This window comes from Rhododendron vialii, chromosome 1a (genome assembly GCF_030253575.1).
Source record: "Rhododendron vialii isolate Sample 1 chromosome 1a, ASM3025357v1".
Lineage (NCBI taxonomy): Eukaryota > Viridiplantae > Streptophyta > Magnoliopsida > Ericales > Ericaceae > Rhododendron > Rhododendron vialii.
The window spans coordinates 20956024-20972861 of NC_080557.1; the positions used below are offsets into that span (position 1 = coordinate 20956024).

The 16838-nt window shown below is 40.4% G+C and overlaps 2 protein-coding genes across 6 annotated transcripts; one reads left to right on the top strand and one right to left on the bottom strand.

The window, feature by feature from the left end:
• Positions 1-603: 603 nt before the first annotated feature.
• On the top strand, positions 604-10833 carry LOC131334171 (dnaJ protein homolog 2-like). Of its 4 annotated transcripts, none has more exons than XM_058369074.1 (8): positions 604-731; positions 5491-5672; positions 5821-5986; positions 6091-6229; positions 8575-8708; positions 8802-8944; positions 10009-10207; positions 10289-10833. In XM_058369074.1, exons 2-8 carry the CDS (start codon positions 5523-5525, stop codon positions 10621-10623), a joined length of 1266 nt encoding a protein of 421 aa, XP_058225057.1. In that variant the 5' UTR covers positions 604-731; positions 5491-5522; the 3' UTR covers positions 10624-10833. The 4 variants fall into 4 exon arrangements, with proteins under 4 accessions (XP_058225057.1, XP_058225073.1, XP_058225064.1 ...); XM_058369090.1 differs by lacking the exon at positions 604-731 and adding an exon at positions 1370-1503; XM_058369081.1 differs by lacking the exon at positions 604-731 and adding an exon at positions 1434-1645.
• Positions 10834-12674: 1841 nt separating this feature from the next.
• On the bottom strand, positions 12675-16638 carry LOC131334401 (uncharacterized). Of its 2 annotated transcripts, none has more exons than XM_058369389.1 (4): positions 16086-16638; positions 15623-15782; positions 13995-14091; positions 12675-13050 (listed from the first exon to the last, which is right to left on the bottom strand). In XM_058369389.1, exons 1-4 carry the CDS (start codon positions 16385-16387, stop codon positions 12770-12772), a joined length of 840 nt encoding a protein of 279 aa, XP_058225372.1. In that variant the 5' UTR covers positions 16388-16638; the 3' UTR covers positions 12675-12769. The 2 variants fall into 2 exon arrangements, with proteins under 2 accessions (XP_058225372.1, XP_058225381.1); XM_058369398.1 differs by having other exon boundaries at positions 15623-15764; positions 16086-16635.
• Between the last annotated feature and the right edge of the window lie 200 nt (positions 16639-16838).

Consider the following 16838-nt stretch of genomic DNA (forward strand, 5'->3'; position numbering starts at 1 on the left):
TTCAAATAAGAAAATCAACTATTTTCGTGTACTACTCATTCCGTCACTTTTTAAGTGTCCTGCTTCGTAATTCTAACTTATTAAAAAGACATCATCATTACACCTTTCACATCAACTTTTTCCTTCACTTTCCCAACTTACCCATCATCATTACATTTTTACTCACTAACTTTTCAAAATGAAATCTACTTTTAGGGACAAAATAGACAATGCACCAACTTTTACCCCATAACTTTACAAAATGGACACTTATTAAGGGACAGCCCAAAATGAAATACTGGACACAAAAAAAAAAGACGGAGGGAATATAATTTTTTGAATTTTTTCGCACCAAATTGAAGTACCAATCGAAATCTTTAATATGAAACGAAAAAATTAGAAAAATTATACACAAAATTAATTAATTTTTTTATTTAAAAAATGACAAAAAAGAGAAAGTGAAACTCTCAATATATAAAACGGAGGGAGTACTAATTTTTTTGGAACTCTGGGCCGATAATTTGGTGCTTTTCCAATCCCTCTTGTGTTGTCACCACGAATAATTACAGTATTTCCTTATTTATAAACCTAAAAAACAAGATAAAGATTCAATAAATATCAGCACTCCCTATAAATCGCCAGCGCTCATACGAAACCCTTTCGGTGCCGCTGTGCGACAGTAAAAGCGAAAGTCACTTTCTGATAAGGAAACCTCTCTCCTCTTCTCGCTCCACGAGCTCTCTCTAGCAAAGGTATCGGAATCACCTCTAAACTTCTCACCATTGCCTGTTCTGTTCTACTATGAAAGTATGTGTGTATGTACGTGTAGGTAATGGAGAAGAAAGTTCAATCTCCGCTCGTGTATATGCATGCGCACTTATGTACATGTGTTTGCGATTCGTAATCGTTGTTACCGATTGATTATTGTTCTTTGATTCTTTACATTGGCGTGTACTATAATAAACTGCGTATCTATCTGCTATCTACGCTGTGCTGCTTTGCTTTCGTTTTTATTGGAAGGCGGTCACACACAATATGCGTGCACTTTTTTGGGATGGGTGGGATATGGGGTGGTGGTTATGAAAGGTGATTTTAAATTGATTACTATTTTGCCCCTAACAGTTATTTTATGGCGAGTTAAAAATAGTCATAAATACTTAATTTTAGGAGGGCAACTCTGGAAATCACTTTGTGACAGGACTTGAAAAATGGGAGACACCAAGCTGCTGCTTTCCCTTTATATATTAGAATAGATGTTCTGTGCCTATTTTTTGTTAAAAGCTTCGTGATTGAATTGTTAATGTTGAGACGTCAATTTGATGAATAATGACAAAGATCGATTTTTTTTTTTCTTTTGTAAGTACCTACTTTAGCCTAACCTATGGGTGAGGGGAAATGAGGTGGTGGAGATTAATATCATCAGCTAAAGTATGAATGCCCAACTGCCAGGTCAACTCCCTTGCTCGAGAAAGATGGAATTTGGTGTTTGGTGAATTTTTTGGGGCAGATTTACCCGCTCTCCTTGTAAGTAGGTGCTGATTAGTTTAGTGCTATGTTTTAGGACTCGGGTACGGGTATCAATTTGCAAGTATGTGTCTAAGTGGTCGGGTTCATTCGATTTTAATTCCAAGGACACGGGGATACACCAAAATATCCAAATTTGATGGTATATTTATTGATTTTCTCGGATAAATAGTGTTTATACATAATGGTGGATTCCATGAATAGTTCATGTTAGTTTGAATTAAGAAATATGCTTGCTGAATGTCCAATAAATGTGCCAGATACAGATTCCACACCTTTATCCCCTTGTTGAGCGTCCGAAATGGGTATTTTGTACATTAAGAATTATGGATGTAACACAGTTTGAGTGCAGCATGTGTAGAATGTTGATGAATCTTCATTTTATTTAACAGGCTAGTCTCATCGGTGTTGATTGGTTGAGAATGTTTCTTGGTGTGCTTTGACTAAGAATAGTGGATACGTAAGCTTTTTTTAACTTAACAGGAATAGAGTTTTCATCCTTGCACTCTTTGTTGCTTCAATTTTTTTTTTTTTTGTGTTTGTCGATGAACTTATAGAATGTAGCGGCCTCGGAAATGGGGCTCGGACCGCTTACCAAGCCATAATGTACAGAGCGTTTCCTAAAGGACCCCCGGCACCACGCTAAGCATGAGTCCTAGATGACTCATCGGGGACCTCTCTAAACATCGCTTGGTAGGAAGGGATCTGGCTAGACTCGGTTGATATCAAAGGGCAAGGCTTCACGCCCGACCCCGACGCCCCGAGGCCGCATCAAGAAAGACGGTCACACCAGGAGAGCCCCAGATGGTTATGCCAGGAGGATAATCATTGGGGTCTGACCTGACAATGTGCTCCGTAATTGCCTTATCCCATTCATCACATATGACGTCACCTGAGGCTGTTACCCGAGTGTACCCTCCACACGCTTGCTTGGAGGCCAAGTCAAGTGAGGTCTATAAAAGCAAAGGGACTCTAACCTAAAGAGGTATGCCGTCTCTCCCTAACCCTAGACCTAAACACTTCTCCCTACATCTAACGTGATCGTCGGAGGCTCACTGGGCCTACGCAGCCCTATTGACTTGTTGTAGGTCTGGCGGCGGTCGCGCAAAGCAGCGGAGGAAGGAACCTGAACCGACCCACGGTCAAGATCCCACTAAACCGAAGCCCTACAATTGGCGGCTCTGCTCGGGATTTGATCGCCTTCTCAACGTTCCATTTCTTCTCCTTCCCCTAACTCTGTTCAAAGTTCCTGAACCAAGATGGTGGAGGTACAAGATCCACCTCTCAGTGACACAATTCTAAGACTCGGTCCCCTCGGAGCTCCCCACCAGGGCTCCGGCGGAGCCAATGTTCTGGGTAAGCAACACGTCTCCATCGAAGTCGGAGCTAGCATCCTCATGATGGTCACTTAGAGTGAAAGATCGACAACCTCACGACGATCGGGGATTGGGACAGGCACATCAGGGATGAGTTGGCGGAGATCAAACACCTCTTTCAGATCTCTCCCTCTCGCTCTGGCGGAAGCCGCGATGCGCAACGAGCCACCACAGCCCGCCCCGCAGCCGTGGAGGGGGCCCTCTAATGGAGTGCAGATCACGGCCTTCGGCAAAACCTACCAGAGGAGGCAGCCCACACTGGAAAGAATGGGTGATGTAGGGAACGCTCCCGCTCTCCCGACCCGAACCCTCAAAGGCACCCGTGGAAGCGATCTGCCTTCGAGAGGCTAGGAAGCATCGCCGCCTCCTCCACCCATCCTATCAGGACCAAGGGGCATACCGAGCCCACCCTTAGCTTCACGAAAATCGCAAGAGAGGACAACAGCCTCATGGAGATCCAAATCAAAGGGTACCGCGAATGTCATAGAAACGGACGCGAAAGAAGCCCGGTCATCGAGTACCCCAAAACCGGACAAAACCCATTCGTGCCTACTTCGTGCTACGGTTTTCCAAAGCCAAGCCCACGAATCGACGGAGCCCTTCCGCGCCTCATTCGTGCCTCGGTTTCTCGAAGCCGAACCCACGAATCGATGGAGCCCTTCCGTGCATTATTCGTGCCTCGGTTTCCCGAAGCCGAACCCACGAATCGACGGAGCCCTTCTGTGCCTCATTCGTGCCTTGGTTTCCTAAAACCAAATCCACGAACCGACGGAGCACTCCGTGCCCTCGTTCATGCCTTGGTTTGTCAAAACAGAACCCACGTACTGACGGCGTGTTCCGAGCCCTTGTTCGTGCCTTGGTTTCTCAAAACTGAACCCACGAACCGACGGAATGTTCCTTCGAGCCCTTGTTCGTGCCTTGGTTTTCTGAAACCAAACCCACGAACCAACATAGAGCTCTGTGCCCTTGTTCGTGCCTCGGTTTGCCAAAACCAAACCCGCAAACCGACGAAGTGTTTCGAGCCCTCGTTCGTGCCATGGTTTCCTAAAACCAAACCCACGAATCGACAGAGCGCTTCGTGCCCTTGTTTGTGCGTCGGTTTGCCAAAACCGAATCCATGAACCGATGGAGTGTTCCGAGCCCTCGTTCGTGCCTTGGTTTCCTAAAACCAAATCCACGAACGGACGGAGCGCTCTGTGCCCTTGTTTGTGCCTCGGTTTGCCAAAATCGAACCCACGAACCGACGGAGTGTTCTGAGCCCTCGTTCGTGCCTTGGTTTTCTAAAACCGAACCCATGAACCAGCGGAGTGCTCTGTGCCCTCGTTCGTGCCTCAATTTGCCAAAACCGAACCCATGAACCAACGGAGTGTTCCGAGCCCTCGTTCGTGCCTTGGTTTCCTAAAACCAAACCCACGAACCGACGGAGTGTTTCCTAAAATCAAACACTCGTTCGTGCCTTAGTTTCCTAAAATCAAACCCACGAATAAACGGAGCCCTTCCATGCCTCGGTTTCCAAAACTGAACCCACGAACTGACGGAACCTTTTCGTGCCTCATTCGTGCTTCGATTTCCCGAAGCTAAACCCACGAATCGACAAACAACGGGTCCGAGGCTCGACACATCTCTCTGGGGCTTGGTACACATCAAAACATTTGGCCATACTTGTTGTCAACTCCTCCCAAACCAGCAAAACGTCGGGGGAAGTTGAGGGGCTGTTGTAGTGGCCCTGGAAATGGGGCTTGGACCGCTTACTGAGCCATAATGTACTGAGCATTTCCTAAAGGACCCCCGGCACCACGTTGAGCATGAGTCCTAGATGACTCCTTGGGGACCTCTCTAAACATTGCTCGGTAGGAAGGGATCTGGCCGGGCTCCATTGATATCAAAGGGCGCGGAGAACGCCTGACCCCAATGCCCTGAGGCCGCATCAAGAAAGACGGTCACGCCAGGAGGGCCCCAGACGGTTATGCCACGAGGATAATCATTGGGGTCTGACTTGGCCATGTGCTCTGTAACTGCCGTATCCCATTCGTTGCACACATATGACGTTACCCGAGCGTACCTTCCACTCGCTTGCTTGGAGGCCAAGTCAAACGAGGTCTATAAAAGCAAAGGGACTCTAACCTAAAGAGGTACGCCGTCTCTCCCTAACCCTAGACCTAAACACTTCTCCCTACATCTAACTTGATCGTCAGAGGGTCACTGGGCCTCCACAGCCCTAGTGACTTGTTGTAGGTCTGGCAGCGGTCGCACGGAGCAGCGGAGGAAGGAACCGGAACCGACCCACGGTCAAGATCCCGATAAACCGAACCCCTACATAGAATTAAGTGTTAAAATGAGGTTTTTTGTGTGTTCTCTTCACAGAATTGTGTAAGGTGAAAGGGAGAGGAGTTACATGTTCAGCTGTTTGCTTTGGTTTTGTTGTATGTTGATGTATGCTTTAGTTGTTTGGAAGATTGGGCACAATGAGTTTTGCAATATGAGATTGATGGGGGAAGTGATTGAAACTAATGTGGAGGTTCTTTTTACCTTGTATTTAGTAATTTTATAGTAGAACTCTTGCTACTTTGCATTGCATTGTGGCGTGCTAATCCGATAAACTGCTTTGTAGTGTTTTTAAGGTTGCATTGAAGTGTTTCCATTATGTTCGGTCGCACGCAAATGAGAAGTGATAACACCAAGTACTATGAGATTCTTGGTGTTTCAAAAAGTGCTAGTCAAGAAGAGCTCAGGAAGGCATACCATAATGATGCTAGAAAGAAGCATCCAGATAAAGGCGGAGATCCTGAGAAGGTTAATTTTTTTATCCATGTATTACTTCAGCTCGTGCATGGCTTCTTTGGCTATTGGAAAAATTATTATACATGTCGAAATTGTTGTGTATGTATATGTGTTTTCGTGTTAAGATGTCTTAAACCTTTTGTTTGTTATTCTAAATCAGTTCAAAGAGCTGTCTCAAGCTTACGAAGTTCTCAGTGATCCGGAGAAAAGAGAAATTTATGATGAATATGGTGAAGATGCCCTTAAAGAGGGAATGGGAGGGGCCAGTGATTCTCATAGTCCGTTTGATATATTTGAACAAATTTTTGGTGGAGGAGCTTTTGGTGGTGCGGGCACAATTTCTTTGCTTCATTGTTATCTTGTTTGTCTTTCTTCTTGTAATTGCTTGTCCAGTTAATTTACTATTTCTCAATAATCTCAAATTTTGAAGGAGGTGCTAGTTCAAGAGGTAGAAAGCAGCAGGGTGAAGATGTGATTCATAGTCTAAAGGTTTCTTTGGAGGACTTGTATAATGGCACAACTAAGAAGCTCTCTCTTTCGAGAAATGTCTTGTGCCCTAAATGTAAAGGGTATGCGTTGTCTTATCTGAATCGTATGTCAATCATTATTAGTATCCATGCGTGGGTTTATGGATTCCGCTTGCTGCCGAATGCACATTTGTTTAGCTCTTTGGTTTTGTTACATTTTCCACTTCGTTTTGCATAGTAGTGCTGATTTTTTCAAGCATGGATACGTGTACTTCGTGAAGGTTTCCTACCACTGTGATTAGGGTTGTAAACGAGCCGAACCCTGTTAAGTTCGGCTCAGGTTTGTTAAGGTACTAGTCTGGCTCGAGTTCAGCTCGGGTTTGATTCGAGCCTAAACAACTTGGCTCGAGTTCGGTTAGTTAAAATTTTTCAAAGCTTAGGTTCAACTTGTTTGGCTCGTTAAACTCAAAACGAACTGAGCTGAGCTGAATCTAGGTTCAAATTGAGCTCATCAAGGCTCAGGTTTGGTTCGGCTCGACTCATTGAACTCAACCGAACCCAAACTCTCTCCTTGGTCGTATAGAATTTGGGAGAAAAACAAGTACTACCTCCATCCCATTTTCATTGTCCATTATTCTGTTTATCTCTTTTATGTCTGTTACCTACATCTTTTGGTGTGGATGTTGAAAAATATGCAATATGCATCTTGTTTGATCGATCTCAGTTAAAAAATGATACACAATTAAAAAATGGACAATAAAAATGGGACAGAGAGAGTATTAAATAATATATATAACCTTGAATTTTTTTATATTTGCATGTAGACCCCTAAAGAATTATTAGTTATATTTAACTACAGGTTCGCGAGCCTAACCGAGCCGAATACTATAAGATTCAGGCTAGGTTCATTTATCAAAAGAGCCTAACATTGAGGTTCAGGTTTGGTTCATTTAATAGACGAATTGAACTCGAATGAATCCCTGCCAAGCTTTGAACAGTTCACGAATGTCCTAGTTCATTTACAGCCCTAACTGTGTGATATCAAACATTATAATGAATATAGATAGAATTCTATAGATAGATATCTGGCCAATGAGGAAAGGTAAAGATAGGGGATTATGATATTGATACGATGAGTAGAAGACCATTTTGCATGTAGCTGTGTTTTTGGTTTATTGTAAAATCTAGTGATCTGGAAAGCCCCCATATGAAGGGTTGTAAACGAGCCGAATGGAGCTGAAATATTAGAATGTTAAGATTCGTTCATTAAGTTTTTAAGTGAACTCGAACTCGAGCTAAGCTTGCCTAGGTTTGGGTCGAACTCGAGCCTATTCATGAGCCTTAACGAGCCATTAGGATCATATATTTATGCTCTCATATTGGTCCAAAAATGCAAATAAAATTTTACTATGTACATAAATACATTCATACATATATAAAACGATAAAAACATATGCATACATAAGTTTTTAGTAATTGTAAACGTTTATACTTGTACCAGTTCTAAAATTTTTATCATGTATATTTAGAAAATTCTCTTAGAAATCCCATGATATACATATATTCCAAATTCACGAGCCTAATCGGGCCGAATACTAGTCGGTTCGGCTCATTTATGAGACGACACTAAAATTGAGGCCCAGGTTTGGTTCATTAAGTAAACGAATCGAACTCGAACGAGCCTTTACCAAGTTGAGCCTCGAATAGTTCACGAACGGCTTAGTTCATTTACAACCTAAAATTGCACTAACCTTCCAGGGGAACACTCTTTTGCAAAACTTACTAAATGGATGTGTTCTATAATGCACTCTCACCTATGTAACATGCATTTGTTCTAATTTTGTCTATGTACTTGTATTGCCGTATTGGACATGAGACACTTGAATTAGGATATGAGATGTGCATCTGGCATATGCGGCTGGCATTCATCCAACAAAGTATGTCTAGGTACTACCATATACTTATGCTGCTATGCATATTTATAAATCATTAATTGCGAATGAAATGGTCCAGGGCACCTTGGAAACATATAAAATTTTGGAAAATTATAGACTTCAAGATATATGAATTTCTGTTGTGCCTCCGTGTCCTTGGAAACTGCATTATTGTCAGTTCAGAGATCCTCAAATTAATATATGCACATACCTCGTTATTCCCTCTACCCCACCACTAACATGCAACAAACCACCAAATAAGAAGTTTATTGATGTATACTCCAAGCACAGTGGGTTCTGCACAGTTAGCAAAAAAAAGACAAGAAAGCATGGGCTACGTTGGCCGGGTGGTGTTTTGTCGGTTGTCTTGGCAAGGCTAGTGAAATTGAGCAGCCTAGAGCAAATTGCCTTCCCCATCTGTGCTCTTCTTGCATTCTTTTGTCATAGGCTTGGGCCAAACTCGGCCTTGTTATAGTGTATCACTGTTGTGATTTTCTTTTTTCTACTTATCAGGAAAGGATCAAAGAGTGGGAAATCTGGAAGATGTTACGGGTGCCAAGGTACTGGAATGAAGGTCTCAACAAGACAGATTGCACCGGGCATGATCCAACAGATGCAACATCCCTGTCCTCAATGTAGAGGCTCAGGTGCTAACCAAACAAATTCTTGTCTTACTTGTATGTTGGCTCTATAGTGTTCTTGTTTACTCCAAGTTTGGAATACATCTTACATTGGTGCAGGAGAGTCCATCAGTGAGAGAGATAAATGCCCTCAGTGCAAAGGTAAAAAGGTTGCACATGAAAAGAAAGTGGTAGAGGTGCATGTAGAGAAAGGGATGCAGAACAATCAGAGGATTGTGTTCAAGGGAGAAGCTGATGAGGCTGTAAGTAAAGCATGAATTCTCTTTCAGCACTTCCTATCATATAATTTTGTTCACGAAAAAGTTCATTTTCACTCAGGATTGTACTTTTTTTTACGTGTCATATAAAACTATACAACACTGCTGATTTTTGCCGAGTATGATGAATTATGTAAATGGTCATCCAGGGGATGCAACTCTACAAAGTATTATCGTAAATGCGAAAGGCCAAAACAAAAGGCCTACACCTCCAAGCTGAACCACTAATCTCCATTGATGGCCAGCCATCCTCACCTTCAAACTGAATTGCAAATATGTAACGATCATGACTGGCCTCATATGGATCTGGAAAGAAAGACACTGTTGTATTGAACAGCAACAAAACATTTCACGATAATATGCACAAATCCTAAAAAGAGGTTCAACGATTTTTTTCTCGTAGTCTTGGAAAAGGTATTTCATATTCTAGTATGGTGCTGAATGCCGTATTACAGTTCGAAGGTGTTTACTTTGAGTGTCTGTTCTTTGTCCTATCCTAATAGAGAAGGCCAAAGCGTGCAGCTTTTAGATTGTGGATTGTTAGAGCATCCGCAATGGGAATAATCAAATTCAATAACCAAAATGTGCCACGTCAGCATTTGATTATCCATTTAGTTCATAATCAAACTTAACAAATTTTACCTCCACATTGATTATTTTTGCATCCCTATAAAAAAAACCCCCCACAATTCGCAATGTACCTATGTCCAATTACAAACGAGTTTTAATCACGTACCTGACCACACCAAATTATTCGTCTCGATGAGACGATTCTAATGTGGGGTGTTTTTTAGTTTTTTAGTTTTGAGTTTGGTTATTGGGTTTGGTTATTGAGTTTTGGTTATTGGTAAAAGTTGTTAAGTTTGGTTATGGAATGGATGAAATTTGATTATTTGCTAAAAGACTTGTAACTTTGCTTATTACAATGTGAGGTGTTTTTTTAGTATTGTTGTTAAGTTTGCTTATCCATACCAATTTGCTTATTACAATGTGGATGCTCTTATATTTTAGCAGCAGCTTTGCTGAAATTCTGGTTACCTTGTTTGCAGCCTGATACAATTCCAGGAGACGTAGTTTTCGTATTGCATCAAAAGGAGCACCCAAAGTTCAAGCGGAAGTTTGACGATCTCTATGTAGAACATTCTCTCAGTTTAACCGAAGCTCTCTGTGGGTTTCAATTTTCCCTAACTCATCTTGATGGCAGGCAGCTCCTAATTAAATCAAACCCTGGGGAGATGATCAAGCCTGGTAATTCCAGAGCGCTTCATAATTTTGCCTGCATTAAATTGCACTTTCTTGTTTTTTAAGTTTTTATGTTCCCTAAAACAGATCAGTACAAGGCGATCAATGACGAGGGAATGCCACATCACCAGAGACCATTCATAAAGGGCCGACTTTTCATCCACTTTAATGTGGTTTTCCCAGAGTCTGGATTCCTTTCCCCTGAGAAGTGCAGGGATTTAGAAGCAGTTCTACCTGGAAAGCCAGGAAAACAGCCGTCTGATAACGAGATGGATGAGTGTGAGGAAACAACTTTGCACGATGTTGACATGGAGGAAGAGATGAGGCGGAAGGAGCAACGACGGCAGTACGAGGCTTATGACGATGAAGATGACGACGACGATGAGCCAACTATGCCGCATAGGGCGTGTAACCAGCAATAAGATTTTGAGGTATGTTATCTCGTCATTTCTGTTTTTAGACATGATATGTTTTTCCCTTGGGAGATGGGTTTTTTGTTTTTTTGTTGTTGTCATGAGATTGGATTTAGGATTGTATCTTTATATTGTCCTACACAGTTCTTGTTTTCATAGTCACTATCAGTAGCTTTTGCCGGTTATCTCATATTTAATGTTGGATGTTGGCTTTTCTCATTTCCTTATCCCATTCTCTTCCTTTTAAAATCCGTTAGTTGTGTAAACCTGCAGTAGACATTAACGATGGTAAGGTTATGTAGTCATGCAAAACCTAATGGAAACCTATCATTCTTGCACAATAAATCTGGAGATTTAAACAGAGTTCCATTTCGAAAAGGAATGAAAAGGGCTAGTGAAAAAACCCGAAAAAGTCAATACGAATTTCTGGGTGGCTTTGTGGAAAATCTTGGCTGGATGGTTTTGAATTGTGCTAAAAATTTGACACAAACGATGTTTCCTAATGCTAGAAACCAAACATACTTATATTTTGATTGTGCCGTTCAAATGTGCACCACATAAGTACTCCCAGCAACTCGTCATTCTCGTTGTTGATCACCAACGATTTACACGACCCATTAGCCCAATTCCTCGTTTAAGCAAGTCTTCTCTATTATAGATTTATAGATTCTCTACTAAGAATTAAGGATCTGTTTGGCGCAAAATATTTTACATCCTATAATGTTTCCATGCAATTCTACAGAACATGGTCTTGTCGTTTCTATTTTTGGGTGTATTTTTATAACTCGGGGTGTTGGGTTGACGCTTTCAAATTAGGGAAGACCTAATACGTCCCCCTCTTATGGATGTTATGCCTTTGAGTGGTAAATATTATGCTTTCGAGTGGTTAATGTTATGATGGGAGACACCATAAAAAAGTGAATTTAAGCATATTAAAAATGTTGTGCCTTCGAGTGGTAAAATGTTATGCCTTCGACTGGTTAATGTTATGCTTTTGAGTAGTTATGTTATAAGGGGGATACGACATCCTCTAGACAAGACAGAGGATACCATACCATCTCCCTTAAAATTAAATATGTATAATTAATCGAAAATGGCTCCGATCAATTGCGTGGGATTCCAAAATGGATCCCATATAATATTATATGTAAGGGCCGGTTTCGTGGACACAATGAATAACACAACATTTGACGCAACAATAATTGGAGTTCCATGCAAATAATCGGAGTTATTTAATTTGTTTAATACATGTTTTTTAAGAGTTTCGGTAAAAAATCACCTCATTCGGATATCGGTAAGGGCTTGATTGGCTTGATCGATTCATTTAATTTTTATCTTGTCAATACAGATGAGGCCCTTGCCAATATCCGAATGAGGTGATTTTTATGGGAACACTAAAAAACATGTTCTAAATAAATAATAAATTGATTTATTTTGATCATTTTGGATCTCACGCAAAACTTGTGTCAAATGTTGTGTCCATGGAACCGGCCCCGCGCACACACACGTATATAGAGACACACACGCATGCAGAGAGAAGCCATGCAGGAACTTCGTAGTGAGCAGAGATTGTGTACATACGTTGGAGAGACGGGGTTCAAGAAGAGTATTAGACTATTAGTGGTAGTTTTTGCATTTTTTTTTTGGTGCTTCGGAATAAGAAGTTTTTGCAATTCTGTGTCGGGACATTGATCCCATATAGACATAATGATGTGCGAGAGGGGTGCGTGTGAGGGGTTGGGGGTCGAATTGGAAAACGATGAATAGTTCTTCCTGTATCGACGGGGTTGGTAACACATTGTGTGAGTCCAGAATTTTCAACCAAAAATTGGATACTGATTGAAGATTTGATGAAAACCCAATTGAACTACTAATTTTTTACACGACAGGTTAGAAATTATTCTGTACGAAATAAACATCTTGGATTATCAGTATGGACAGAGGAAGGCCCGCGCATGGTGTCGAGGGACTGGAAAAAAGACAGGACTAGCTGAATACTCGCAGTGGCCTCGGGCAAAAATTAACTTGTGGTGCTTTTGGAAGGAAAACATTTTCTCCCAAACAGTGAAGAACTCTTTTTTGCATTTTTTATCCAACCAAACAGATAAAAGTAGGTAATAAATAAATTTTACGCAAAGAATGAGTGCTAGCTAAACTAAACCCTATGAGCTCGAGTTACAACAACAATCAAGAGGATGACGATGGACAGGAGCAATGAAGATCTAAGTTTTTCATCCAGTCGACCATCGGTGTTTGCTGCACCAAGATTTTTCTTGTGATCGGGAGGTTGAAATATCATGGTCAAAAGCGAGATGAATTGCTCGATGAGTTCGAGAACCTTTGTCTTTGCTATGTCCAATATCCAATCCACTATCATCGTAGCCAAGTCTGTTTTTTCATCACTAGAGCTCTGAGCCTGGGGCATTTCTTCTTTAGCTGCAGTGAACAGTGTATCAAAAGGTAAGAAAGGAGTTAGAAAAACTTCCAATGTAAAAGGAGAAGTGGTCAAAGTCCTATCTTTAATTTCTAGAGAAATTTATTGATGGAAATAAGGAGGTGAAGGTAAAAATAAGAAGATAATGATGCGAGCAAAGAGGTTCTGTTACGTGTCATTGATAAATCTCCTGATCAATGATCCAAACACAGCACAAGAGTGTAGCCTGTGTAGGTAATTGAAAGATCGGGAAACATAAAGAATTAACACCCTCTGCTAAATAACATGGGTGCAGGGATCAGACTTTGCCAATACATTTCCATCTTCGTTGTTTCAATTGCGAGAAAACAGTGAATGAATGATGATTAAAACCATTTCGGGTAAAGATATTATTCACCAACAAGGCCTTGGATATATAACCATTTCTTGTTCATGGTGATGGTGAGTTGTATCACATTTAGGAGAATATGTCTGGATCTTGAATTTACGGAGGGATCTTTTTTAAATGTTTTCCGATTCATCCATTTTCTGGAGCCAGCTATTATGTTATGACCCTTTGACATGGATGTTAACAATTAAGGTCAAGAGAGTACTTAGAAAATCCCAAGTTTCAAAAGCTTTTTATCTGTCAGCTGCTAATCACATGTATTTCTCCGAAAATTAACCGTCTAATCAATTTATCGCTAATTTAACCTTCATTAGATTTGTATGTGTTATTTGTCTCATTCGTGTGCAATAGGTCTTTTTTTCAACGGTATTAAATGCAAAATGGTGGGTTGAAATGTCGTAATATCAATATATTTCTTGCTCTTCCAAAAAAAGAAAAGCTTTTTATCGAGCTTCCTTATATATGTGGGGATTTATCAATGCACGCGAATTTACCCTGAAAAATGGAATGTCAATATGGATAATGAAATCATTTGTTCCCATATATGCATGTAAAAACCTGCAGAGACTAGTGAGTGCTGGAGATTCTGAACTGCCTTGTTGCTCAATATGGCATCCCACACAGCCTTATCAGATGATATTGAAGACACAATTCTCTGCATATAAACTCAAACAAATAGACTTCTTTAGAGATTTATTCAATTTAAAGGAAGTGCTTTCTGCCAAGCACAATTAAGATCTCTATCTAGAAGGTCGCGTCCACTTTAGAACCACACATTCCTGTGAGCTCTATCACTAAGTTTATGGACCCCACAGGAATGTGCGGTTGTAAAGTGATTCGGAATACCACGTGGCAGTATTCCCGGGCTATTGAATAATTACTCGATAGATAGAGACTAGAAAACAAAATAACGTGGTCTAGTTTGTAAAATTAATGGGATTCCGTGAAAAAAAAAAAAAAAAGACTCCATTTAGGATGGATACGGCTGGACTGCATACAAATATATGCACTTTCAAATGTAAAGATCATTTGAAAGTAATTTTCAAATACTTTTTTTTTTTAAAGATCAATACATACATGCAGTATTTTTTTTTTTTTTTTAAAGATCAATACATACATGCAGTATTCAGTCTTACCTTTTTCCACTTTTCATATGCTTTCTCGTTAATTTTCAAATACTTTTGCCATACAACAAACGCTTATCGTACCAACAAATATTCACTAAAACTGAGAAAAATTGGTTCCGTATGAAGCCTATACGGAGTATATATAAAGAGGGAGTTGGTGGATCTCCTGCGCGGAAATGAATATATAATTCTGCCCTTTTACTCATTCAATGAGATGGTCAGTGTGCGATTTTACATAAGCATGGGCAAATTTTCGTAGTCATTCTTGTAGTTTTACGGTTGTCTCACTTTCGTCCCTCTAGTTTCAAAGTGCTTCAATTTCATCCCTGTAGTTTGTTTTACGTTCCAAATTGGTAAAATCGTTAACACCGTTAACGAAACTAACGGATTGAAAATTAGAACACTTATTTTTTTTTTTCCGTTAGTTTCGTTAACGGTGTTAACGATTTTACCAATTTGGAACGTAAAACAAACTACAGGGACGAAATTGGAGCACTTTGAAACTAGAGGGACGAAAGTGAGACAACCGTAAAACTACAGGGATGACTACGAAAATTTACCCTTATAATATTGGAATCACTATGTTTAGTTAGCATACAATTAGTCAAGCTTAGTAAGACCCGCAACATTAAATTCAAGATACAGATATTAAATTTTGTATAACAATAGTAGACCCCGCGAAATTTAATTTAATGGTCGCCACGAAGAAATTGATGCTAGAAGCAACTGAGATTGACAATGACAATGGAAAAAATTGATCTAGTGTTATAGGACCGAATGCTAAAACATTGATGCAACATGAAGATTAAAATATATGTCGGGGTTTATGAAGGCCGATGACCCTGATTGAGGGATTAGAGCTTATTTATCAAATTATTGGTAGTAATTGTTTCATAAAATAAAAGCATGTAGTCCAATATTCAATCTTCAATGCAAACATCCAATAGTCGCAATTAAATTAATACTAATATGTAAGTAATTGTATATGGTGACCGGTAGTATTGAGCACGTGCTCCCGCTAGCTAGTACAGTATCGAGTGAGTAAAAGTAACAAAGTACCTGAACCGACGGGTCAGTTTGGAGCAAGCGAAAAGCATCATCAACGCTGCCAAATCCCAGTGATTTCAACATGCTTGGGTTGTGAAGATAAAGCATCTTCTGTAGCCACTCAAATTCAGTTGTACGTAACCCAAGCATGAATCTGTATGAAATACAAATACTATAGCTTGGGAATTACGACCAATTCACGAAAAATATATATATATATAGTAGTAATTGAGAACCTGAAAGGAAAGGCTACTATTGGCGCTCGCGCTCTCTCTCTCTCTCTCAATTCAATTTGGCATTTTAAATACTCAGAGAGTCTGAATTAAAATATACACAAAAATATACTCCGCTGAAGCCAGGGCATCCAGTTTCTTGATTTCGAAAAGAAACAAGGCCCGCCCAAAATTGATGCACAATTCAATTTAAAAAAATATGAAAACCCAAAAGAGATCTTAAAAAAGTGGAGTAAACTTGCCTTTGAAGATTAGAAATGGCCCTATCGACTTCGATACGAGATGGAACAAGGCGGAAAACAGAGTCATAATAAGAGCCAACTACTCTATCATCATCTTCTCTCCCGTCTGTGGGCTGAACACTTCTTGTTGAGCTTTCACCAAGGAATAAGGGCCTACTAGTGCGATTTGGCGAAAAGGGTAGAGTGGAATTGGCCGAGACTGGAAGGTGAAGAGGAGGAAGAGAAGACTGGTGGTGGTGGTGGTTGGTTGCTCCACCGCCGATGCCACAGGCAACTGGCTTTACCATGGCTCCTCCACCCATTTTAATTCCCTTTTGCTTGGCAAATGATCTGATTGCGTTTGCTTTCGGTTGGTAAAAGAAGCTGATATTTTTTGCCAATCTTTAATGGATAAAGATGAGGGACAGAGATATTTTTATGATTACTCAAGAGGTAAGATAATTGTTCTTGAATAGTGGAGTGGGCACTCAGAAAAGAAGAAGAAATATGTGGAGTGGAGTGGAGAGAGTGGGTGACGAACTAACGATAGATACGAGGAAACGTATTTTGTAGTACTTTCTAGTAGTAGAACGAAACTGTGCCAAAAAAATTAGAGCAATGTGTGCAACAACTACTGGCGGAGCCAGAATCTCGAAATAAGACACAGAATTTTTTGTATGATGTTTTCTGGAAATTCAATTATGTTCTTCTAATGTTTATACAATACATGATTTATGTAGTCAGAATCTCAATTGATTGTGACACAAAGTTCGG